Source organism: Gopherus evgoodei, chromosome 3 (genome assembly GCF_007399415.2).
Source record: "Gopherus evgoodei ecotype Sinaloan lineage chromosome 3, rGopEvg1_v1.p, whole genome shotgun sequence".
Taxonomy (NCBI): domain Eukaryota; kingdom Metazoa; phylum Chordata; order Testudines; family Testudinidae; genus Gopherus; species Gopherus evgoodei.
Window position 1 is genome coordinate 124,245,001 of NC_044324.1, and position 27,490 is coordinate 124,272,490.

The following is a 27,490-nucleotide window of genomic DNA, read 5'->3' on the forward strand; positions in this document are numbered from 1 at the left end:
TGTGTGTGTTTTGGAAAACTTCAAAGGTCTCTGTTCCATCCAAACAGAGTTTGACACAAATCAGACATAAAAAGTCAATCATCTAGTAAATAAGAAATGCATGATGCACCCTTTCCTAACATAATACAAACGTAAAAATTAATTTGAATAAATTAAGTTATAAAATTGTTTAAATATGTATTGATATAGTGCATCCCTCTGGTTAGGAAAAAGAAGCACCAAATTTAATGTAAATACAATATTAGGTTGCAAATCAACATGGCTTAATGCTTGCTTACTGATAAAAAATCAACCTACCTTCAGGAAAATAACTAAGACGTATAAATGCAAAATATGATTAAAATCAGTGATTTAAATTGTTTTGATTGAAATTAATCCTCTCTGGGAAATATAAACTTCGGCCCCTTTTAATGTTGTTTAGGAAGGGGGAAATAGACTACTGGCATGATGGTTTCCAGAAAATGCAAGCTGTCTGGTGAGGACAATGTTAACATGAGAATTTAAACTTTAACTGCTAATGAACACAATACAAAAATTTAAGAATAAAATAGGTTTATTATCGCTATTATTTTTCATAAAGGTAATCAAGACTTGAACATCATGGGATTTTTGATTAGTGATTTGTATACCACAGCAATATTCAAATTGACTTTAATTCCTTGAAGTACAAAGGACAACATACAAAAAGATGCATACCTCATCTGTCTTGATTTTTTTACTGGGACTCTTGATGGATGTGACACCCTTGCACATTCAGACAAACAGGATAAGCAGCACAGTATATATTTAACATGTATTGAACACATTTTACTGTTAGCACATTTTAAATTCATTCACACATCAATTACTTGCTCTAGTTCTAGGAGATTTTTATTGGGATAGCCACTGAAGCTTTAAAGCTTTGCTGGGAACTGAGGGTTCAATTGACAAGATTCTTAAATTTCTCCAGAAGCAGGAATGTCTCATTTGTATTTATATGGAAAGTTTAGTCCTGAGTATCAAGCCCACTGAAGTAGAAGTAGTGATAGCATTGATTGTGTAAGTCTGGCGGGAACTAACTTCACTTATTACTGACAACACTGAATAGAACAAATCCTGTCCTCTAACAAAGGTATGGCCAGGCCCAAGCACAAACCAAAGTCATTGCATGTATCTCTTTAGAAATACTGTGTGTTGGCTTAGGGATGGAAAAGGTGAACAAGCTATGAGCTTTAGGGGAGGGGACAATCCCATGATCTCACACATGTGCTGTTGGCACTGGGTGGGTCCAAACATGTTCTGATATTTTTCAGTGGAATGTTACATGTTTGCATTTTTGAGTCCTAGCTGTAAAAGGATTTAAGCTATGCAGGATGGGGAATACTTTTAAAAAATCAAAACTGCAATTCAAAAGGTAGCACTTTGCTTAGATGCAGATTGCTATTAACAAAGACAAAAACATTTCCCGTGCATAAGCTGCATTTTTAACAGATGCACAAATCTTCCTCAGTGGTAAATTAACTTGCTGAACAACAGTGTGTATATTTTAGAGGGCAACTCTCCCGTGAGAGGAGCAAGGCAAGGTGTTGACTTTCCTACACAGTTCTGTCAGCGTGTCTCCGTCCTGATTCGCTGTATCCCAATTACTCTAATCCTGGACTACTATCAGACATGAAACACAACTATGTCCAGCTGTGTTCCTGGATGGGAGTAAATGAGGCGTAAGACTAAGATACTCTGCCATCCAGTGGTGGGCTCTCCAACCTGCAGCATTTTCTGCATACGATAACATGGTTATTTTTAGGCATAGCCTGCACTGATTTTTTTTTAACGCCAGCAGGATTTAATCCAAATTATTAATTGGACTTGGTAATTAATAGAAAAATCTACTATATAACCAAATGGGGCACACAGATTTCTCACCTTGAAGACTTCAGAGAGAGATTTCTAGAAGGTTTTTTTTTAAAAGCTTGAAGTCTTATTAAAGAGAAAGTCATTTGCTAGAGGCAGAGGCTCATGGAAAACTGCAAAGTGGAAAAAACAAGCAACCTAAATCTCATCTTTATAGATACATCCCATTTATGAGGTAGTCAGACTCCTCAGATGTAATGGGGCGAGCTTTTTTAAGTTTCTGTCTCACCAAACGCAGCCGACAAGCAACCATAAGCAGCAGCAAAGCAGTGATGGCCAAGCCTAAAGCCAGGGGTAGCACAGCACCTGGAGAGAGGTTAAGAAAGTTTACACTTTAACATCCCAAAAATGGGGCAGGGGAAAATTACAGTTCTCTTGCATTTTTTAAGCAATAGCACCCAACCTGGCTGAAGTAATGCAGAACTATCTTGTGCACCCTACACTGGGAAACTATGACATATAAATCACATGTATTAACAGTTGTTGCTAGGGTAGCATATTACTCTTTTCCTTATTATTTTTATCTGGGTCTGTCACACCTTCCTGAAAAATACTAGCTGAGATGATGATGATCTGATTTTAAAGATCAGAAATAACAAAAGAAAATCTGTAGATTAAATATATATCAGTCTTACCTGTTTCTGGGACTGGATGTCCTCCTGCAGCCTGATCACTTTTTGACACAACAATGCCATTTTTGTTTGTATCTGTCCTTTTCCCTGAGGAACTATTAGCTGCACAAAATCAAGCAAGAGAGAGATCAATATTACAATTCAGTGATTGAGGAAATGGATTTGTCTCTGAGTATGTGACAATCTACTCAAGGTGCAAGTGGATAAATTTACCATACTCCAGGTTAAGAGCTGTTGATCCGTATATGTTTTGAAATAATTTTTTTTAAACTTAAGTTACAAAGAAAAATCCCCCTGCATCATGGACCAACTACAACAAACTTCAGCCATGCATAGGTAATTTCACTATGTACTGGCTAAGAGATATATATAAGTTCCAAACAAAAAATTTCACTAAGACGTCACTAGGGATATCAGTTAAAACACCATAGAAGAGAGCTATAAATACTTGAAAACCAGGACATTTCTCATTCTGGTTACAGTTTTGAAAAAAATCAAGTTTTCTAAGTCAGGAAATTAGGTCCCACAAACACCCTTAACTCTGACCCATCTCCCTCTCCAACATCCAAATGTTATAGTACTATATCTAAATACTTTCAGGAGGTTATAAATATGTGGGAAAGGTATTCTAAGGAGGATGAATGCGTTGATTTGGGCTCTTCAACTTAATGTAGAAGAGCTGCTAAAAAACTGTGTTGTTTCTAGACTGTAAAGGAATAAGAAAGCATGTGTTTTATTGCTGTTAAGAACTGTTGAAGTTGAGGTGGTGGTTAGCCTATCCATAACAGCAGTTTTACTTGCACAGGTTCTACAGAATTCAGCCCATGGTCTCCACTCATGGCTTTGCAATCTTATGTAATCTATGATGCAGTAACAAGGTGATTTAATGAAAGTGACAGGCTCCAGTTTGGTCTACACTTACAACTTATACTAGCATAGTTATGTCAGTTCGGGGTGTGAAAAAACCCACAAGCTATGCCAACAAAAACCCCCATGTAGATGCAACTTTGTCAACAGAAAAGTCCTTCAGTTGGCATAGAGAATGTCATTTGGGGAGACAGTGTTCCTACAGCAGCAGAAAAACTTCTGCCAGTGCAGACTGTATCTACACTAGAGGGCTATGCTGCCATAGCTAGGCGGATATGACTCCATAGTGTAGACGTAGCCTAGATCCATCAACAGTCTCACTTTCGATCTAAAGGATGAATATTTTCAAATCTCTATCATGCCAAGACAATGCAAGTTTTAGGACCAACAGCTTATAGAGGCTCATCTAGCAAACATGGCTGAATGTGTATGGACAAAAGTGGGAGAATTTGGGGGAACAACACAGACCCATCACAAGACATGTTGTAGGATCATTAAGAAAATGGCTATTAATATAGGCTGGGCAAGGCCAATCAGAGCTAATACTGCTTAGTGTCCATATCTGTTGTGAGCTGGAAAAAAAAGATGAGGCAATTCCAGACCGGTTTTTGAACAAGATACAGTGGGCAACTGTAGTGCTTTCACACAAAGTGTGTGTGTAGATTTTTGAAGAACAAAGGAATCTGGTTTTCCTTTGAAACATACCATTCACCCTAGCACAGCCTCTTCCTGGGTCTTGAAATACATTCCCCTGAGTGCTGCATGGACGTATGACCCTGAGCTAACAAGCTGGGTGACAGTTTTGCTGAGATAACTTAGGAGCACTGAGTCTGAGCAAGGATTTTTTTTCCTGATGTGACATAATGTGTACTTCAGCTTATTGCATGTCTAGCTGTACATTTAGTACTGTCAGTCTGTCTGGAGTTAACACTTGTATTTTGCCACAGGACTCTTTGTTGCATTTGTATTTTATGACTCACCTTATTTTTTTGCCTGTGCCCAATACAGTGTGCTTTTATATAGGATAACAAATTGGTTATACATTTAAGTTGTGGCTCCTGCTGTTGTGTGCCTCAGAAGCATGAGTAAAGTAATGGCTTGGGGATTCAATCAAGGGTTGTAATTCCCTCACCAAACAGTGCAGCAAGGCAGTTGGCATAGACCAGCTGAGACACTAAACCTGAGGAATGCAATGTTGTTACAGTGACTTATACATGAAAAGTGAAAGTCTTGGGGGCATTCCTAAACTCAGGCCTCCTACACTGACTGTGATTGCTAGAGCTGCTGTTGCTGCTCACAGCCAGCTTGCCATTCCAATTTGCTTAGCTGCAAGCAAACTTCTATCACACCACCTCACAAATGTAATAGCACCACAATAGGCAGCCAATGGTGAGCACCGTGCTGGAAAGCAGCTTAAGGACAGCAACTTAGTTGCAATACAGAAGTGATGTGTTTGGTCTCTTGGGGAGAAGGTGTGTGAATTACGCAACTCAGAGGGTGTGTCTACAGAGGGAAAGTTATCTCCTTTTGACCACTGTTCCCAGCCAGTCCCCCAGAATCTGATGTCAATGACAGCTGAAAATGTTTTGGGGATCAGTGTAGACAGAGCCAAGCCATGACCCTGTTGCAGAAAGTGTGCTCTCTGCACAAGTTGTCTAATACCTTTTTTATCACAAGCTTTGCCTACTTTGTGGTCTAACTATTTCCAACACCAACTGGGGAGGGAGTGTAGGGACAGTGAGTTAGCATTGGTTAATAACAGGTAGCATTGCATGGTTAATAACAGGTAATAACAGGTAATTCGTCTAGTGTAGACAGGGTCCTAAATAATCCACATCACAGTTAATCCAGTCAGACACATTAATGATCAGTTTAATACAGAGTTTTATATTGTGCTGTCCATCACTATAGTATCTGAGCACATGTAGCAAAGAGATTCATTTATCCAATATCTTAGTACCCAGAGGCAAGTTCACTGATGGGGAGCTCACTGGTGGAGGGGAGAAGGGAAGGGTGACATGTCCTCACTAGTGTTGTTAATGATCATTGTAATTTAAAGGGAAGAGTAAGAAACTGCTTCCTGCAACCTCTTATCACAAAGAAAATCTCTCCTCTTCATAGATTAAGATCAGCAGAGGCCATTATGATTTCCAGAGCTGACCTTCTGCATAACACTGCATCAAGTCCATAACTTATGGTTGAACTAGAGCAGTGGTTCTTAACCTGGGATGCACGCACACCCGGGGGGTGCGAGACATGCCAGATTTTTTTAGAAGGTAAATCATCGAAAACACAAATTAAACACAGGCACGTAAGTACAACTACTTTGTTTCATCAAACCTATGTATTTATTAACATTATACATTTTTTAACAATTACTGTAATATACAAACAAAAAATATATCTAGGTTTAAAGAACTGATCTACTTCAACGATTTTTGATAAGGGGTGCAGGAACGTATTTTGGGAACCAAAGGGGTGCAGGCTGCAGTAAAGGTTAAGAACCACTGAACTAGAGCATACCACTGAAGGACTGCCAGTCTTGATGTAAAGATTCAAAGTGATGGAGAAGGTACCACATCCTCATGTAAGCTGTTCCAATAGTTAATTACCCTTGCTATTAAAATTTGCACTTATTTCTAGTTTCTAGTTTGATTTTTGCCTGGTGTCAACTTCCAACCATTGCATCTATTAAACCACTTCATTTACCTTCCCTCACCTATAATTTTGTGACAATACACAAAACAATTATTTAAAAACAAGTCAGACCTGGCTCTGAATCGGATCGAGATGACGGATCCGTTGCAGTCTGTTGTGAAATTGCACCTGTTAAGGAATACATTAAAAAAAATCATATTTTGCAAAGAAAGTCTCATTGGTTGAGATTAAGACTTCATTTTAATATATTTTTGAGGCACAGTGGTTTATAACACTACCTTTGCAACACCTGGGAGATATACTGTCAGTTTGATTGAGCTCACAAGTAAAATTAGCTTGGTGGGCCTCATCTTGTTATTCACAGGTGTAAACATGATGTACATGTGGTCCAGCTGAGAGAACCACTAGAGAATTTGGCATGCCAACTCAGGAGAGAACCTATACTAAAATGGGAGTGTTGTTTATTACACAGAAGTACATTTGTAGATCTGTGTGAGGAAGCCTGAATAGCTTCTACTCACGCTATCCTTAGCTCTCCTCAGTGTTAGCACTTTTTTATCCTCACTGAAGACTGGGGTCCTTCTTTCCTTGATGAGATTTACTCCTTTAACCCTGCCTGTGCCAAAAAATGAAGCTACAATCTTTCAAGCAGAGAACTGAAGAAGATTCCTTGAAAGCTTAACAGTTCCACTCATCAGCTGGCTAGACGGATCCTATTGTGCAATCAAGGCGCTCTCTTAGGTCAGGAAGGACAGCAAGCGCAGAAACAAAATTTACCATCATTCTCCTATATGACATCACCACAAGGCTGATCACTATTGGGATATTTTGCAATAAGGGACTATCCTGTAATTGATTCTTCTCACTAAACCAGTAGAAACACATCGGTACTAGCAAACACAAGGTAGATTAGACTATACGTTACAGTGCTTTGAGTTTGCTACCTAGAACGTTAGGCCCAAATTATTTGAGGCTGAGGTGCTCACACCACACAGCTTCATGTAAATATTTTGTGTCAGAGTATTACTGGATTTATTCAAAATTCTTCAGAAAAAAGCAACACTGTCTCTTAAGGAAACATCTCATCCCAAAAATGTGTACTTCTCTGCCAAGCCTGTATTTCTTAATTGACCATTTTAATAATTGACGTTTTTAAGCCCCAAAACTCAATGTGCTGAGATTTAGATTTTTATCAGTACTTCATCAGCACAGACTTCCCACCATGGGACTTGAAGAGATACTGCAGAACCTTGCTAGCTGTACATGAGTGCCCTGCAGATCCACTGTTATTACTAATCTTTGCATAGTAGGTTTATTTGTTTAATCTCTGATAATTCAAGACTACTTTATCACAAAATGCACTTGCTTTCAATTATTTTGATAAGTATCGTTTAGTTATGTTACTCTTATATTAGCATACTAGTAAATGTGCTGTAGCATATGCTGTAGGAGTGGTGACGTCTGAGAAATTTAAGCTATTATAACAATGCTGAGAAATGGGCAGAGATTACCATGGTTTTAGTTAAAAGTACTGGGTTAGTAGATCAGTGATATTCTATTCTACAAGGAAATTTTTAACTTTAACTGAAATGAGTTTAAATTCTAACTGAAATTTATAAAAAAGTAATAGTAAAAGCACAAGAATTAAAGAAAGACATAGTCAGCTGGAAATCTTTCCCACTTAAAAAAAGTGAGTTAAAAGTAGTTTCAGGTGCCATTCCTGCTCCTGACTCCTCACACCAGTTTCTGTGGTTTTATAATCAGTTTCCTGTTTTTAGAAATATCTTTCCATTTCCTCTTTTTGTGTGTGAAAGGCACATGCTAACATGGGAAGCTGACCAAGAAACTGACTGAGCAGAGGTAAACACTGACACTGTCAATACAGAAGTGTGGACAATAGCCAAAGGAAACAAACTGAATAAAAGTTCCATTTTGCTCTCACTTTCAGTTATAATCTTTGGTGTTAGTAATAAATATAAGAGGTAAAAGGACTTCAGGCAGAATAGAGAATATTAAGTTATTCCTCTAACGAGCCTTTGTTGCAGAGTTCATTTTACACTGCTGGAGCAAATATAAATAAATAAAACCCTTTATAAAGATATATTCCCTTATTCCCAACGGAGGTCATTTTTACCATGAATTTCTACACATTGACTGAGGCAGTCAGATTCTTGAAGGAAGTTGTTTTCATTCCCTTTGCAGCCACCATAGATGAAATGTAGGCAAGTGCCTGAAGAAACATCAAAGTGCCAGCGAGGGAAGTGCCCTTTACAAGGGCCGGCAGCGGCGGGCACTAAGCACTGCTCTGTTGCAACAAGAAAAGATATAATCAGCTGTATCTCTGGAAGCTAAGCTCACATCTAAACATTAAAAGTCCATTAAAATGTGAGGGTTTTGTACTCTCTGTGTACTTGTAACTTATTCTTTAATAAAAGGCTCTAGTTAATTTCATTTGTTAATCATATTGGATTGTTTCAGCTTCCTGGCAAGGGAACTACCTATGTTTTGACTGCATTGAAAAGTCTGATTTCACTGCAACTTCTGTAGCTTTTGCTAAGATAGTGTTCTGTAACTTCCAACAGTGATCTTCTTCACAAAAGCCTCTTTATCTACTAAGGCAACAATATGTGGGGTGGGTTTGTTTTTTTTTTTGGTCTCCACTGGTAGAAATACAAAGGTGTCACAAAAGACTGTGCTACATCAGACACTGAACCTTCTCTACATTTACATCAGCTAGTCATACTCTTAAAAGTGCATTTCTAAAAAGGGAAGAGATCATAACACAAAGAATCTCCTCTCAGTTCACATCGGGGCAGATACTATCACCCTTCCTCACACTAAGTAGTACCTTCCTATGTATGAAGTCCCATTGAAACTATTTTCCTACATGCCTGTAAACTGCCTACTAGCATGTTGATGTTGCTATACAAATAATTAACAACAGCAGAGTCCACAACAGAAGCTTCCCATATTTGCTCTCTTTGAGTGTTTTGTACTGTTTGCCTCTAAACTGGTTAAACTGTATTTCTAGCATTTTGGAATTTTTCTTTTCTTTTTACCAACTGCTAGAAATGATGCCTGGCAAACTTCAAAGGTAAATTTTTAGGTATAATTATTAACTTCCTACAATTTCCCCCACATTACTAAGTGCCATCTATAATAAAAGGTGCTTTTTTCTGGTTAATAAAGACGGACTAACTGAAACTTTTTTTTTTTTTAAATTCTTACCTGGCATAAACTCACTGATTTGTTTCTTTGGTCCCTGAGAGAGTGATTGGTTAGACTTGTCTGCATCAAGTGATAGTAGTAGTGGTTGATTTCTTATAGTGTTTTTCTGGGTGTTTTCCACAGAGTTGTCTGCATCTTTAGTCAGTCCTACAATCCTTTGCTGGGCAGTGCTGATAGCTGCATGAGTCACTGTCTTTCGGCCAGGACTGACTGAATTAATGGAAATAACAATAATTATTTTTGTACGGAATTACAGTGAATGGGAGTTCTGTGATAGTAAAGATGGCAGAATTTGGCATGAGGGAGTTTTAACATGTTTATCACACTCTGATAGCACTCAGCATTCAGACCCCTATTATATGACAGTTTTTCTTTGCCTTCTGAGATGCTGACTCTAAATTTTCAGAGTTACAGAGGATTTAGATGCATAGTTCCCACTAAATAATCCCTTGAAAAGAGTTATGTTCTTAAAAGTGACAACTCAGAGTGAACAATGTATGGTTACAGCAATGAATCAAATGAGGCTTTCCTTAATCTCACCATCGTCATTACTGAGCAAATCTGCTACCAACAATAACCAATTCTTTGGATTTAGGATTCTCTGCTCTCCTGTTTTTTGCTAAACTCTCTTTAAACTGAGAAAACATCCTATGGGTTGCCCTGTGATGTGATATGATATAATTATAAAATTAACTTTTAATGTCTCTGCTTTTGCAGCACTAGTATATAAAATTAAAATACAGTAATCTACATGTAATAATCATGCTTTTCACTTTATTATAAAAGTATAGATTAAGACTATAGAAGTTTAAAGCTACCAGCATCCCACAGTCAACCTCTAATTATTTCACAAAATGGATGGCACATCTCTGAAGAACTGTCTAAACATTACAGCCACAAACCCCACAACAATCAATCAATCTTAGGTACTTATCTTAGATCCCAATTAAAATAGTGTTTGAGCACCACACTAGTAGTATCCCCATTTTACAGATGGGGAACTGAGCCACTGGGAAATTAAGGGACTTGTACCCATGTCTCCAGAATCCCAGGTTAGCATCTAACTACTGGACCATTCTTCCTTCAGATATCCAGATGTTGGGAAGGTGCAATCATTTCAATTCAATTCATAAAAACACTCTCCACCACCACTAATAAAACTGAGTGGATAGAACTGACAATTTAATGTACCCTTGGACTATATTCCTTTCTAAATCTTAACTAAACTCCTAATAAACAATGTACCATATCAAGAAGAGAGAGCATTTTACAGCATAGTCCCACTGCAGAACAAAAGAAGGGCATAAAGTCAAAGTTGTGTGAGTGGTGTAAACTGGGTTGGGGGATGCAAGATAACAAGGCAGTGGGAATTGGCTGGATCCCATAAGAGATCCTTTTTAAACATCCCAACATTTTGAATTTTTGAAAGGTGTACAACTTTTGCGATGTGTACTCTGCATTAGATGTTCAACCTCTCAGCTATTCCTTCAGATGAAAACAAGAACCCTGGCCTTGGAACAAAAGTGAAGAAAGAATTGATCTTTCAAATGTTTTGTTGAGAACTATTTAATATCTGTTACTCTGGAATCTCCAAAAGTGATTTAAAAACACATTTCAGGTCATTTTTGAACACCTAATAAGAGGACAGCTACCCTGTACACCTGCTGTTTTCAATTAAAGCCTCCAAATAACTATTCTGATTAGAGAGAGCTAACTGTGCACTGAGAGAGCACATTACTGCATATCTTGTCAGAACCCCTAGGCATTGCCTCCAAGACAAGAAATAGTGTACTATGCACTCACAGTTCTGACAGAAAGCTTCATCAGATCCATCTGGGCATTGCTCCACTCCATCGCAAGCAAAGGTGATGTCAATGCAGCAGCCATCATCGCAGATAAACTGGTAGCGAGAACAAACTCCAGTACAGCCTGTGGTAGAACAATTCTCAAATTACAAGAAGGGAAGCCCAAATACAGGATACTAAACCTAAAGAGGTATTAATACTTTAACATTACAGCAAAACCCAAGAAAGACAACATGTAAAATAAAATGCTGCAGAAAAACTAGAACGAAGCAGCTGTTTCACACTATGTATGTTGACACAGGAGCTATAAAGAAGAGCCGGATCTTGCACCCTCTTCACTATTTTGGTAGTTTTTCTACAGCAGGAGTTTGGGAGCTGGGGGTGTAACTGCCAAGAGGTCTGCAATACTTCAAACTTGTGTAAACATAGCCCCTGTACTGAGACACCCCTCCCTCCCCAACGTTTTTACTCAGCTCTGCACTACTTCTCCTTTCAGTGAGTGAATTTGGGAAACTCTCTCATTAAAAAAAACAGAGCCAGCTTGGGGGCTTGACAGTGCTGCTGCTATTCAGGGAAGAAGGAAGTTTAACCCTGCACCCAAACAGCAGAGGGAGCACAATTTTGGCTACAGCAGGGAGAAGTCAGCAGTTGGCTTCCTTCCTGTGGGCTCTGCACAGCAGCTCTTAATGGTGGGAAGCAGTCTGGTTTCTATAAAAATCCAGAGCAGCAAATACCACAGTTCCTGGAGCACTCGCCCAGACTATCAGTAGGGAGTCTGGCTTGGGTTTAAAAACCCAGGACAGGTCCTAAAGTCCAATAAACAGGAACATTTTGAATGACAGGGTTTTAATTCCATTTGCTGCACACACCATTTCATAGTTAGATATTTATTTCCTGTCTGTGAGTGTATGTTATTTTACATGTGCACACACATACATACTAATTTTGTTTTTAGAGCTGCGTGCCTTCCTTCTTTGTGTTGCATTTTGTTAAAACTGATCAAAGGACAAATGAAGGACATGATCCTGCATCCTTTATTCATATGAGTAGTCCCAGTAATTTCAAATGTAGCATGTACATGAGTAGCATTGAGCCAACATTCTTGCAAATGACCTTAATGGGAAAGAACTGGATTGCTGCCTGCCCTAATATTTAGATTTCTCTGGTAATGAGAATGTCTGTCTCTGAACACTTCAGCCTTGCTGTTAAATATTAAAGGTTTTCCTGCAACACATACTGACCTTGTAATTATCAGGTGTTTACAAATCACTTTTGCACCAGTTCTCCCAATGCCAACATGTTTCTTTGGTTTGTAAAATGCTATCAACTCCAGCGTTTGGTTAAGACTGTATGAGCAAACCAGTGTGTGGGAGCAACTCAAATTAATACAGTGCTGTACTCCAAAACAACAACTACAGTTAAAGTATGATATGAATGTACACTGCCAGCTAAAAACCATATTTGGAAAAACACATTTTATAATGGTTAGTGCTAAAAACACCACAGCCCCTGTCTGAATTAAGGAAATCTGTACTAGAGTAACCACATCAATATGATTTGGGTTGCAAACATTTGTGGGGAACATTTAAAAAGAAACCTCATCCCCTCTGAAAAAACACCCTCTAAAGAAAATTCCTGAATACATTTATATAATTAATTTGTGGTGCGTACAAGTTATTAATTGGTTCTTTTCCACTTTTCTGCTCATCCATTTAGTTACATTAGTGCAAACACCTAAAGGAGAAGTGCTGCACTGGTGCAGCTTAATCTGGTAACATTTCAAAGTATGCTCTACCAATGTACGCCCCGCTTTGCACATTAATCATAGTTACAAAGATGCAAATTTCCTTAATGTAGAAAGACCCTATTACTAAAACTGAGAACTTCAAGAATTGAAGTTACTCTCATCATTCATGCTGCTTGCCTCCCCCCTGGTTTCAGAACTTAAAAATACATAGTCACTTTCTAGCCAATTTCAGTTTCCATTCATGCACTAGCACAATGCTTCAATAACTGGGTTGTAAACATTTCAGAAGAAAGTTTAAAAGCATAAAAAAAAACAACAATCCAAACCTGCTTTACTTTAAATAAAAATTTACAATGAATTTTTTACCATCATTGGTCTGTGAATCTTACACTTATTAATTGCTTCTTTAGTAGTCTTTCACAACAGCATATGCCCTGCCATGTTCTATTGATCCTGCACTGAATCTACAATAGACCATCATAACACATCTGATTCATATGGCAATACCAAAGCTATGTTTAGCTTGCCCTACCCTGCATGTTCATCTGCAATAAAGTGATTAATTATTCAAACACATAAAAGGATGGTTTTCCTTCCCTCTTCCAAAAGTGTTTTTAGCCCCTTCCCCATTTGAAATAGGAATAGAAAAGGAAGGAAGCTATTATTAAATACAAAATAACATTATGATATACAGCTGCATTCCCATCTACCCCAAGAGACTTTTTAGGTATGCCACACTGCAGCAATCACACAAACTGTAATTTCAACCATTTTCTCACCTAATGCAGAGTGAACCATTGGAAGAACGGTCACAGAGATATTATCCGAGCTCTTTTGACCAGCAGTGTCTGTTACAGTCAGTTGGAAAATGTATACGCCTTCTTGCAAGTGAGAGAGCTTCAAAGTTCCTGGCTGTGGTACCTGATAAAAAGAGAAGAGTCAGAACGTTCATTTTTGAAATTCTAATCCTGGCTACTCTACCATTAACTGACATAGACGCATTAACAAAACTGGACCAGTCACACATTTCTACAAATATTTGAAATACTTCTGTACGCTGCTTCTCAAGAAGATAAAATATTTCTCTTTCAAGTCAGACCAGATCAATCAAATGTAGATATCATTTAATAACATTTAGATCTTTTGATTCTACTTGAAAATACAAAATGTTTAGCATTCATGCACTGGTCTTAGTAATATTCTGCGCTCAATTATCAGGTGCTGCAGCTGTAGATATTAAGAGAACAAACAGGATAAGTGAATGTCTACAATATCTACTGGGATGATGGGTGAAATCCAATTTGGAAGCTTATTTTACCTCATTCTTCAATTGTAAAACATATGTAGCAACAATTTGGCTAGAAAACTGGGTTTTCATGTAAATGATGGGCAGAGTATTTAAAGAGCTTGGTAACATTCCACAATGCTGCTAGTGTGTGCTTTAGAAAGAGGTTCCCCACATTTCATCTGTAGCCTAGGTTTATCTTACAATATCCTGTGACATCAGCCCCACTACACTTAAAATAAAGTTTTTCTGAGTTTAGAGAGGCTATCCAAACTTCCAAGGGAAGTAAGCTCATATCTCAATGTATATCCAGCAGGTGATATACATGATGGCAGGTGGTGCTGGAATATCTATCCAGCAGGTGATGCTGGCAGGTGAAAACCACATGAGCCTGATGGCTGATTTTATGAATCAAAATTTGCTTTATTCTTTACAGCTTTATTCCAGAAAGATTCAGTCTGAGACAGCATCTGGTATGAACACTATCAGCCCAAACTGTTAATGTTTGGTGAAGGTATGAGCAACTGAAAACAGCGTTTAATAATGGAAAGTGTGGAGCAACTTGAATAGCAGGCAGTGCTACCTACCCCACCTATAGTAAGTCAATATATTAAATATTAAAGTAATCTCTGTATATATATATTTCTACAAGCCCAATAATTTTGATGGTAAAAAGACAAAATATTCATATAGCTTTCCTCCTCACACTGTGAAACTACTTTTCTAATAAATGAAACATTGAATTATATTGGAAGGAAATACCATTCGATTCACAAATTTGTGTTGCATTGAGAGAACATATTACTTAAAACTTCCTAAGATACTTTCCTGGGTTTCTAAATATTCTTAAATTTTGTTTTACAAACAATTTTAAACAAAATTCAGAACTACCACCTTTTTTTCAAATGTATTTATTTAGCACCATGAGTGAGTGAGTGATTCACCAAAGTAAAAAACCTTATTCTTTCGTCTTGTGTCCAAATGCAGTGTGGGTGTGATTATCTGACTATTCTCTGAGGAACAATATATACAGTAACACAACAATTTACACAGCTCATTTTGGCTTCAAAAAGTAGCTGTTAGTAAACTGCAATTTGGCAAGAGGCAGCAGCTTAAAGAATGAACAGCGGTTTTCACTAGGATATGAAATGTGTACCACGGATGATCTAATGACTTTCATAACTCACTTGAAATTTCCATCAGGTAATGCACTCATGCTACTCAAAAATGTTTTATCCCATTAGAACTCAGTTTTCTGCCTTTGTAAAATTGGCCTATATTTGTGTGATCCTAGAATTGCTCATTTTTTCTAACAATGCTACATTACGAACTAGTGGGTTTGTTTTGAAGAAGTAGGGCAAAAATAGTACTAAAAGCACAGGCCCAATTCTGCAGGTCTTACATGCATGACCAGTCTCACTTACAACCTTGGAGATCTTTTTATTTCTTTCTGAACATGTACAGCTAGAGCAGAAGCAGTACAAGTTTCCCTCCCCCTTTCAGAACCCTCATGAATAGAGGAGGCAACTCTAAGGACAGTTTTATTTTCATGCTGGTTCAGTCCTTATATTTTGTTAAGACTACCAACAAAGACACCAGTTATCGCCAACTCAGACAGTGCATTTTGTGTTGTGGATATCTACTACCCCGGGGAGCTACACTGAAGCTACCAACTCATTCACAAAGAGGCTCATCAGATGAGTGACTTTAGCCCAGGATAGTAATGAACAAAATTCACACTGGTGACCAGCCAGTGAAAGGATCTGAAATTCTTTGACATCAACTCCCTGAAGATTCTTTTAAATTTCAGGAGCCTGCTTGTTTCACTCACGAGAAGATAACAGCAAAATGATGCAAGAAGAACATACTAGTACCCTGCATTGTTTGCTGGTGCATCTCCTGCTGGGTTGAGATTTTCAAAATATTGAAACGGTCATTTTGGAAGTGCTCTCCTGTATTTCAAGAGGACATTAACAAAGAGAATTCATTTTTGTGGAGAGGAAGAGATTAAATTATAGCCCTTTCCACCCTATTTTACAAACTAATTTGGGATTGAGGAGTTTATAAAATCAAAAAGCTCAAAAAAAATAGAACACCTCAAAATGACAGCTGGTATGGTGCACTAGTTGCAGTAGGGTGCACTGCATTACTTTCTTCTCATGCTTCAAATCACTTCAAAGTGATTTCCAATACACTGAAGGCATCAGAATGTGAAAGGGTGTTGACTAGTTCTTCATCAACATCACTTTTTTATGTGATTTATTTTTTTCCCCATGGGGAAAAAAAGGTTTGTATTACTGGTCATTAGTTAGACTGGGTTTCATAAAATCCAGATTCCACTGTATTTAACAAATAATTTTCCCTTATTTGATTCATTTGTTTGACCAGTGTTTGCAGCCTGGGAACCATAATCTAAGAATGATTAAACACTTGCCAACCCTCCTCCAAAGCCCACAGTCTGTCAGTCTGTCTCAGGAAAACACCACAGTTATTATATAGGAGATTCTATTCACATCCAGTTATATATTACAGTAAAGTTACTCAATACAAGGGGCATCCTCCAGTGGTATAAATATGATACAGATGCTCTCCTTCCCTAAAGAGGAAAAGGGGATATGATTAGAGATAAAGAAGGGTTGCTGGGACATCCGTGCATCATATTGATCATTGGCTGTGGATTAGCCTCTTGGGGCCATTTGCAGCTGGTGTATCTCTGTGCTGAGGGTCTTGCCCTGAACATAGCCAGCACCAGGGGAGCGCAAATGTGAGCTTTACACATACATTCCCTGACCTGAAATCTCTGCAGATTCGCTACCGCTGAGTCTGATCCTTTGTATTTCAATTACTATTAATGCTCCAAAGTGTACGTTAATATAAAATGATAAATAATATATTTAAAAAAATAATCTCTAAGGCTTCAATCCAAATGAGGATCCAGCAGTGGCATCTCATTGCAATTCGTAGGTAGAAAGGATGTTTACCTGTGTTCTGTAACCAGACTAAGCCTTGAACATGTATCCTAATACATGTATAACACAAGTGCAATTTGTTGTGGAAAAGGAACCTTAATCTTAACCCCAAGTCTTTAACTGAGTTAGGGAACATGTTTAAAATCCTGTCTACACTACATATTGCAGCTGTGTGATACTTAGGACCTCTGACTTGGCAATATTTGAAACATGGATGGAGCCAAAGAAAATTGAGACAGAGGATATTGGAGAGCCAGTGGAAGCTGAGACAGCACTCTGGAGCTGCTTTCGGAAACTAAAAGGTATATCTATACTTTGAGCTGGAGGTGTGATTTCCAGCTCAGTTAGACATACCCATGCCAGCTCTGATTGCGCTAGTGTGCTAAACATATAAGTATAGTTACGGTGGTACAAGTTAACCTCCCCAAGTTCCCAGGCAGAGTTGTACTCGGAGTGGCTAGCTCATCCTTCAGAACTGCCATGCTGCAGCTACACTTCTATGTTTAGTGAGCTAGCTCGATCAGGGTATGTCTACCTGAGCTGGAAATTACACCTCCACCTCTAAGTGTAGATGTACTCAGAGGCAAAGTACTGGAGTTATCAGGTGGGAAAAAGGAAGGAGAGCCAGAGTTTTAGAATGGGCTAGACACAGATGACACAGAGTGCCAGAAAGGGCCATTAGGGTAGAGAGATTATGGCACACAACACTGAAAGATGAGGCAAAAAAATGTGCCAGAAAGTACTTGCGGTGGGATGGGAACTGGGACAGACCAGCAAAAGGACAAGGGCAAGACATAAATGGAGTGGTCCATGGAAACTCTGATGGCACAATAGGGTATCTGGGAACAAAGTAAAGATCAGAGATGCTCAGCAAGTGTGCAGAATGAGCTGCCAGGTATAGTGTCTAGACAAAACAGTACATGTAGATTTGCTGTCTCCAGTCACTGCTTGTTTTGCTGTTGCACTTATAGCTGAAGCTACTTATTTTGTTTAAACGCTGTAATCCAGGGCATCATCCAATGACCATATGATAACCAATTTGTTGCATTTGCATTAGGGATTGTCAACAGGAGAAAACCAATGGGGATACTATTCTTGATCAAAAGTCACTTGTACTCCCTAATAATTACTGGGCTTCCAAAGCAGAGTAATTATTCTGGAATAAAATTACTTCTATTCTGGAACAGAGTGTGCACATGGAGAGCTATTCTGGAATAGCTATTGCAGAACAGCCTATTCCACAATAGCAAATTCCAGTCAGTTTCTCCAAGTAGACCAGCCCTTAAGGGTATGTCTACACAGCAGCTGGGAGTGAGCTTCCTAGCCAAGGTAGATAGACTCACACAAGCTCTGCTCAAGCTAGTGTGCTAAATATAGCAGGTGGTAGCTTGGGATAGCCACCTAAGCTCAGACTTGGAGGGTCAGGTGTTCTTGGATTCAGGCAGCTAGCCTATGCCCGCTGCTGTCCATGCCATAACATCCACACTGCTGTTTTTAGTGTGCTAGCTCAAGCAGAGCTAGCACAAGTCTCTCTTCCTGGACTGTGAGGCACACTCCCAGCTGGAGAATAGACATACCTTAAAAGAACCTGGATTGAAAATGCTCAACAATATGTACAGCAATGCTGTAATGAAAATGATTAGAACAATGTCAAGAAGGAAAGAGATGTTAGCTCAAAACACCTTAAATAGTTGTTTATATAGTATTAACAGTTAACAAACTAACCAAAAACTAGCAAAAATAACTAATATTACATATTTCTGGGGAAAAACATATTTAGATGAGCAAGACAAAGGAATGAATTAAAATGTTTTTTGAATAGCTGTGGCTGAATTGTAATCTTGGCAAGTGCTTATGCACACAAATCCAGTTAACAGTGTACTGTGCCTAACTCCCCCATACAGTCACTGAAATTCAATTCTTCATGCCTGCCATGTTTAAAAGGACTCAAAAGCCATTAAAATGTAAAGGAATTTCAATAGTAAAAACAGTAAATAAAGAAAAATGGCAAATTTTAAAAATCACTTCACTACAGAAAGGGAAATATAGGTCCACATAACGCGCCAGAGAGGTATAAAGTGACACTGGTGTAACTAAGAATCAGGTCTCTTGTCCACAGTATATTTACTCACCTAAATTTTTTGGCACAATATCTCTTTAGTAATTTAATAATTTTTTTAGCCTGTTATGTATAGGATAGTTCACCAATAGTGACTGAAAAAATGGGCTTTCCTTAATGTAAGTGTATTAAATATTTAAACTGAAGTTTTTTTATGCTTTTATAAATTGTATAAGATGCCTAACGTTTCATGTAGGCACTTCTGATCATTTGAAATAAATAAACATTAATAAATATTTATAAATGGCATTGGAACATAAATGTTTTTAAAATAATATCTTACAGTTAATATTAATTTAAACTGCATACAGAAATGACTTTCACCCTATAAACTAATTAACAATAATTAAAAAAACAAAATGACAGTTTCTATAAAATGTAGTGGCTTTTTTAATTTGACACCAATTTCTACTCACCAATTTCACATACTAACAGTAACATGTACTCCAGTATTTAGAAAACAGTAATCTAAAAATCTATGATGAATTTATACAAATGAAGAACGCATGGCTATTTGCGGCTAAAGATAACCATAAGTTCCAGGTGCATCCTGAAGCACAAACTGAAGACAAGCATCTATCACACCAGAGAAATGCGGTTATCCTATTGTAACCATACTCCCTAGAGTGTGACATTCCATTTTAAAAATTGTATAATTGAAAAAACACAGCAAGGTTAAGTAATTTCGAGACATGAAGAGGTTCTTCCATATTTGGACTAGTTGAAAACTTAGGCCTCAAATGAGCAAGTAGCTCTGCCTGGGTAGACCCTTGCACCCACGTGGATCTTCTACAGTCTACCCTGAAATCAGTGGGACATTACACAGATTTGTTCATTTTCGAAGTAGAATTCTTACTGCTGTGATGGGGCAAGGCCAGATGGCTACAGTAAAGTAGTAAGGAACAAGTATATTAGCCCCAGGCTAACCGAATCCCTAGGACCATGGTAACCAAATGGCAGTTGCTCCAGATTAATCAAGACACCTGGGGCCAATTAAGATCTTTCTAGAAGGCAATGGAGATAGCTACATTGATTGGGCCACCTGAAGCCAATCAAGCGCTGGCTGGAACTACTTAAAAGCCTCCCAGTTAGTCAGTGAGATTTGTGTGTGAGGAGCTGGGAGCATGAGGCAGAAGGAGCTGAGAGTGAACTGCTGGAGGACTGAGGAGTACAAGCATTATCTGACACCAGGAGGAAGGTCCTGTGGTGAGGATAAAGAAGGTGTTTGGAGGAGGCTATGGGGAAGTAGCCCAGGGAGTTGTAGCTGTCATGCAGCTGTTACAGGAGGCACTATAGACAGCTGCAATCCACAGGGCCCTTGGTTGGAACCCAGAGTAGAGGGCAGGCCCGGGTTCCCCCCAAACCTCCCAACTCCTGATCAGACACAGGAGGAGTTGACCCAGACTGTGGGTTCCACCAGAGGGGAAGATCACTGAAGTGAGCAAATCCGCCAATAAGCGCAGGACTCACCAAGGTAGAGGAGGAACTTTGTCACACTGTATAAATCTTCCAAAACCATGTATGTAGGTCATGACAAACTTTCATGCTTGTGCCTATTTCAAAGTGTTAGTAAGTATTTGCTACTGTATGATGATGCTTAATTGTTACCGCCATGAATGTTCTAGAACTTTTTTCTTAACAGCCTTGGGGTGCTGAGCACCTTCTGCAAAGCGTGACATGCTCAACATGGGAGTTGAGGGTATACATGGTAAATAAGGGGGGTACTGAGCACTTCACAGTACTGAGCCCAATGCAAGGAATGCTGAACACTAATAAAAATGAAGAGAAATTCTGTGGAATTATTTCATTTTATCAATTTACAATTTTTTAAAATCTAAAAGATCTCAGTTTTTCAGCACAAATGACAGTAGCACTCTAGAATTAATGGTTGCTTTATAACATGATTTATTGATAAATTCACTTTTCTCTTCTCATGCAATTCATCTCCCTGATGTTACTTATTCTTATTCTGGAGCAGGGTAGTTTGCTCCACGGGCTGGAGAGCCTAGGGCTAACCTAATCCTGACTACAGGATGAGCCTCACCTGAGTGGGATCAAGTAATTCCCTATAAAGGGCAGCAGGTGGCTACAGGGGGGAAGAGATCAGAATCTGCTAGGAATGGGCAGGCTCCAGCAGAGTCCTGGGTGTTGAGACTAAAAGATTCTAGCCAGAAAGAATGGGAGTAGCCTGCTAATGCAAGATGGACTCTGAGCAGGTAAGGGAACAAGCAAAAGCTTCCCAGGTAGGGAGGCCTGGGAGTTGGAAGAGAGATGTTTGTTTGTAGGACTTTAATGTAGCACTTTGAGTTTTATTTTGAGTTATTTTCTGTGAATAAACCCAGATACCATGGAGAGGTTTTTTGACCTAAAAAAAAAAAATCATGCGGATTCTGTATAAGGAGGCCTTTGAGGGAGAGATTATTAGCAAGACTCTGTAGAAGCACTCATGGTCATAAGGAAGTGCATGGGAGGTGACCAGCCCTGTTACAAGCCTTATGACCTTTTTTCCACCTTCCACTGGGATTGGGTCCTGGATCTATTTTGATTGATCTAATCCTTGGCTGAAACTAAACAGAAAATTATAATAAAAAGCCACCTGTCACATACTTCAATGGCTACATTCTATAGGCAGCAATTTGACAAGCAAATTATTCTTTAGCTAAAATTATCATGAAAGAAGTTCCTTTCTACTGATTGCCTGCTGCAGATGACAGGATCTGTTTATAATCACCCCTATGTCCCGCTATGCCATCTACTTGCTCTTTTGTGCGTAAGTGCCCTGTAACAGCTGTCTTATCTTGTTTAAACACACAGCCCCAGTCTCGGTGCTTTTGGATTTATGTACCATTTTAAAAATGGACAATAAAAAAGTCAAATATCAAAATAATAAAAGTCAAGGTAAAAAACCAGAATATTTGTATGAATAATTATGACTATTAACTAAACTGTAATTATCCATTAATGGGTGAAATCCTGACTCCATTGAAGACAATGGGAAAACTCCCACTGACTGCAGTACAGCCAGGATTTCACCTATTAAGGATGAATTTGTGAAAAGTGTTTGTTTCTGTTAAACAGATCTGCTCTTTCACAGGTATTTACTTTGGCTCCAATACTGTGGTTCTTTCACACACAAACTACCATTGATTTTAATGTGACTTTTCCAAGCTTACATAATTCCAAGATTGACCTCTCAATGTTATTGACTATCCTTTGGTTTGAATCAAACATGACAACATTAATGCATAGTTTTAACATGAAAACTTTAGATTTAGATTTTTTTTTTGGTGTTCTGGAAGCCTACTTCCATACTACATATTAATTTAAAGAAACTTTTTTTTAAAAACATTTTTGGTTTTTGTATAACAATTCCTTTCAGCACTATTCTATAAAAATTATTTAAATGTAGTGATCCTGGAAGGTGCCTGGATAATGAGAGATTCAGTTTATTTACAAAATAGGTAAAAGGTTTCTTTGAATTTCATTCAACTCCCCTACGGAGAGTGCATACCTAATTAATGCCTTCCAGACCTTCTAAATTCTGCATCAACAAAACATTAAATTAAGATAAACAGACTAGCAATGATGCACTGACATGTGACGGATTCAAGTTTTGAAATCACCTCTAGTCACTTAGCAGTGGGATGATTGGAAACCGGCTCAGTTGTGTTTGCAGTTTCTGTGACATGAGTCCGGTGATAGCAGGTGAGTTTTTCAGAACTGCTCAGCACTGGCTTAACGATCGTTGAGGGTTTTTGAAAATCCCATCCTGTATGTTCTGCAAGTAGTGTGGCAATACATACATTCCTGTACGTAAATTCAATGACTAGCCATCAGAGAAGTCCACATGCTTTCTTATCCATTTATAAAGAATCACTACTTTCAGCTGTGATATGTGGACCTTTAGTTAAGAATCCATATGCAAATACAGTAAAACCTTAAATTATCACCCAAGGGACTAAAAATCTTAGTCTACACTACAATGTTTTGTCAGCAAAAGTTATGCCACTTTAATTAAAGCAATGCAATTAAAATCACTGTTGCATGTTCCAACTAGCTTGTGTCGGCAGAGCGCATCCACACTAGCAGCTCCTGCATCGACACAGAGAGCAGTGTACTGTGGTAGCTATCCCACTGTACAACTGGCTGCAGGGTGCTTTGGGAAGGGTTTGCAATGCCTCATGGGGGCAGGTACAGTGTCACATGATGCAGGTTTCTCAATCCCATCATTCCAAGGGCATCCTAGTAGATTTTCAGTGGCTTTCAACTGAAGCATGCGGGGGAAGGGAGAGGAGAGTGGTACATCTGGGGCAGGGGAGACAGCAGGCTGACTGATCAATCCTGAGGCATGAGGAAGGGGGACACCCCCTGACACATCAGGGCTGGCTCTGTTCGGAACAGCCGGCTCTCCCGAAGCAGCCCCCTCTACCTGTCTGCGTATGGTTCTGTCTGTGATTCTTTCCAAGTTCTCCCACCGCCTCCTCAGCTGCCGGGAGCAGCATGTGAGCTCTCAGTTCTGAGGAATGTCAAAACAGCACAGCAGTACCCTGCCCCCTCCCTGAAGCACAAGTCTGTCTGCCACTGTACTCCTAGTGAAGGGCAGAACAGAAACATTCCATGCTAACAATTTGCTCCTTGTTCCCCAAAGGAAGCTGCACGTTCAGCTGTCAGATACTTCCCAGAGCCATAGGTGCTGGAACTAGGTTGTGCTGGGGGTGCTGCCGTATCCCTTGGCTTACGTGGTTTCCATTATATACAGGGTTTACAATTTGGTTCAATGGTTCTCAGCACCCTCTATAAAAATTGTTCCAGCACTCCTGCCCGGAGCTTTGAAAGAGGAGGGGTGCATGCCTGCAGGGCAGCAGAGATCAAAAAAGTAAGCAGATCATCATGGCAGGCATTGTGGGATACCAGGGGAGGCCAGTTCTGTCAACAAAACAAACAGCAATGTCTACACTGACACTTTGTCGCTTTAACTTTGCCGTAAAAAGGCTTTATGCATATCATGGAGGTGGTTTTATTTTGTTGGCAAAACAGTGGAGTTTTGCTGCCAAAAGTAGCTTTGTAGTGTGGACATCTCCACTGTTTTGTTGACAAAAGGCAGCTTTTCCTTCCTATCCCTGACATCCCCTTGGCTGAGTCCCAGGCACGCCCTTTAATATGGAGATATACTTATCTCCTAGAACTGGATGGGACCTTGAAAGGTCATTGCGTCCAGTCCCCTGCCTTCACAGCAGGACCAAGTCCCATTCCTGGCAGATTTTTGCCCCAGATCCCTAAATGGCACCCTTAAGGACTGAACTCTCAACCCTGTGTTTAGCAGGCCAATGCTCAAAATACTGAGCTATCCCTCCGCCTATGCTCATACTTGTGAAGAGTCCTGGGTAAGGCCACTACTACAACCTTATGCACTGTCTACCCCATGGGAAGTCTCCCCAGCCAGCTAAGGGTCTCTAGTGGTCCCTCTGTGCTGCCGTGGCAGTATTCAGGAGCTGGGCCTGGATGTGGTAGCCCTACTTTGGCGTTTAATTTCAAGTCAAAACAAAATTGTACTGGAAACCTTTGGAATAAATTAATACAGTCTCTTAAGATTGGTGTGGCCTACTGGAGATAGTCCTTAGTGTGACTTTCCTTCGAGCTTCTCTGAGCTCTTCTAACAAGTTGTTGGTGAAAACACCTTGTTGCTTTAATAACTAAGTTACTGAGGTACCCCTGTCCTGGATCCGAGAAGCTGAACAACCGCCATGAAAAAGAAGCTAACATGTATGAAGAAGAGAGAGTAAATATATTAACAGAATTTTTTAAACCAACTTATTTGATACTAATTTCTCATACCATTAATTATACAACTTGATCACTATTGGCAAGTCAGAAAAATGAGGCTCTAATCTTTTTTACTATTTATCCTAACTTGATCACAAACCACATCTATGTGAATAGACTGACATTAAACATCTACATTTACAACTGAACTGAATACAATTATCAGCCAAATAACTGATTTTTGCATGCAATACTATATGTACCTTTATATCAACTGATGAGTCACCTTGTAGCAAAGTCCACTCATACTGTATGATTCCATGGTCATCTAAGCTTTCTCGGCCATCCAAAATCACCCAGTCTACTGGTGACTGCAGCACAATATCTTGTCCTGCCTTGCTGTGTGGAGGCTTGTCATTTTCTTTAAAAAAATAAGATAGCTTAGTTATTCATCAGAGGAAACAGAATAGTTCATACCTAACTCAAGAATAAACATTCTACGTAAGACATTGATTTATGACTCTGCCTCTCTCCGATTTGAGAAAACAGTTTTCAGTTTCCTGTCCCTCAAAATCTATGGTTTTTGCCTGTTCAGCATTAAATAAGTTCAGTGTGTTTGTGTCTGTTAGTTGAACGTGTTCTGTCAGAAGTTTGATTATAAGCAATCCAAATTCACATCATAGGCTGAAGGAAAAAAATATCCATGGAAGTTCTCCAAAAGCTAAGATTTAATTAATTAAAACACACACCAAAGGCTTTTAAAACAGCATTTACAATGTAAACTAATCCATGCCCTTTTGAGTCTTGAGAGACAGAAGCATGCACCTAAACAAAGTTAAACTTGACATTTAAAAGTTAAGGTGGCAGTACTGGTAAACTGCTGCATGGTGTCTCAGCTTCATCCGGGAAGAAAATGGTATATCTTCATGTTATGAAACCTCGGCTGCAAGCAAGGATGCTTCAGTTGAAACAATTATACAGCAAGTAAGATGGCTGGAAGTGGTTTTTATTTAATTTAGGAGGACCAATGCCAAAATAAATCTTGTATAAAATACACATGCACAACATTCAATGTCCCAGGGCTTTACATCTTCCAGATCCAACAATGAATACAGGATTATTAATTTCCTTGTGGCCTTTTTATGGTACTCATCACTCTAGGAACTGAGGACTCTACAAACATTAATTGACTTAGGGTACATCTATACTACCCGCCGGATCGGTAGGTGGTAATCGATCTATCAGAGATTGATTTATCGTGTCTAAAATTGATTTGCAAATCGACGCCTCAACTCCACCTCAGCAGGAGCAAGCAGCGTCGACAGAGCCGCGGCAGTCAACTTGCCGCCGTGAGGACAGCCAGGTAAGTCAAACTAAGATACTTCGACTTTAGCTATGCGAATAGCACAGCTGAAGTTGCGTATCTTAGGTCAATTTCCCCCCCCCCCCATCCCAGTGTAGACAAGCCCTTATTTTCAAACAATCTCGTGAAGTGGTATTATCACTAATTTACAGATGGGGGAACTGAAGCACAGAGGAATTAAGGCCAGAAAAGTAACACTAATTTTGAATGATTAACTTGAGACATCTAGAAATATTTAAAATTTTATAGCACTCTGTGTTCAAAGCACAGTTACCACTGACTTCAGTTGTGAGCACACAGAACTTCTGCAAACCAGGCAACCAGGCTCTCACGACGGGCGTCCAGAAAATGAGGTAAACAGTCTTGGAAAACACTGGTTTTGGTGACTTGCCCAGAAACACACAGGAATTCTGTGGCAGAGGCAGGGACAGATTCCACACAGGGCAACATTCAAGTGCTCCAACCACGGGACTGTCCTTTCACTTCTTGCAGTTCCCTGCCTCATTCACTGCCTACTCTAGCTGGCCAGAAACTGGAGAATTCCCATTCTGTGGGGAAAGTCCAAATTCATTCTATTTTTAAACAAAATAAATGTATTTTTTTAAAAAACAAGTTTCTCACAGAACAGGAATGCTCAAGTTTCATTTTTACAGAAATGAAATGACATTTTATCTTGACATTTTCAAAATGTTTCCAAGGCTCCCTGAGTGGTGTGGAATCCTCTCAGCCCACCCAGCAGGGAGCCAGGCAATTTGGGAGTCATCTGGGTTCCTCAGAAGCTGAGTCCGGGGAAGTCCTGGCTCCAGAGTAGTCCAGCTGATGGGCCGCCAAGGAGTCGAAGCCCTGGGAGCCACAGCTCTGGAGCATTTTGCCTAGAGGGCTACCTTGGAGCTGAGGAGCCTGAATCAGCAGGACCTGAGGCAGCCTACCAAGCAGGCTCTTCCAGAGCCAGGCTTCCCAGCAACCCCCCTGTTTAGAAGGGAGCTGTGGAGATGGGAATGATTTTCTGATGGAAAAGTCAAAACTTTCCAGCAAAATTCAGTTTTCCAAAAGAAATTTATTTTTCTTTTCTTTGTGGGAAGTCCTTCCAATGGGAAACTCCCAACCAGCTCTACCACAAACCGTCCAACTTAGCAACAACTGATGCAGGTCTTACAGAAACCA

At 39.3% G+C, this 27,490-nt stretch overlaps 1 protein-coding gene across 1 annotated transcript in view; it reads right to left on the reverse strand.

Moving 5' to 3' along the window:
• Positions 1-296: 296 nt before the first annotated feature.
• Positions 297-27,490, reverse strand: part of LRP11 (LDL receptor related protein 11) — a 34,486-nt gene continuing 7,292 nt past the window's right edge. The window contains exons 2-9 of the mRNA XM_030556566.1: positions 25,227-25,384; positions 13,607-13,748; positions 11,079-11,204; positions 9,276-9,485; positions 8,182-8,352; positions 6,159-6,215; positions 2,526-2,624; positions 297-2,196 (exon numbers count right to left, since the gene is read on the reverse strand). Coding sequence (XP_030412426.1) covers positions 2,042-2,196; positions 2,526-2,624; positions 6,159-6,215; positions 8,182-8,352; positions 9,276-9,485; positions 11,079-11,204; positions 13,607-13,748; positions 25,227-25,384 — 1,118 coding nt within the window. The 3' untranslated portion in view covers positions 297-2,041. The remainder of the gene's footprint in view (positions 2,197-2,525; positions 2,625-6,158; positions 6,216-8,181; positions 8,353-9,275; positions 9,486-11,078; positions 11,205-13,606; positions 13,749-25,226; positions 25,385-27,490) is intronic.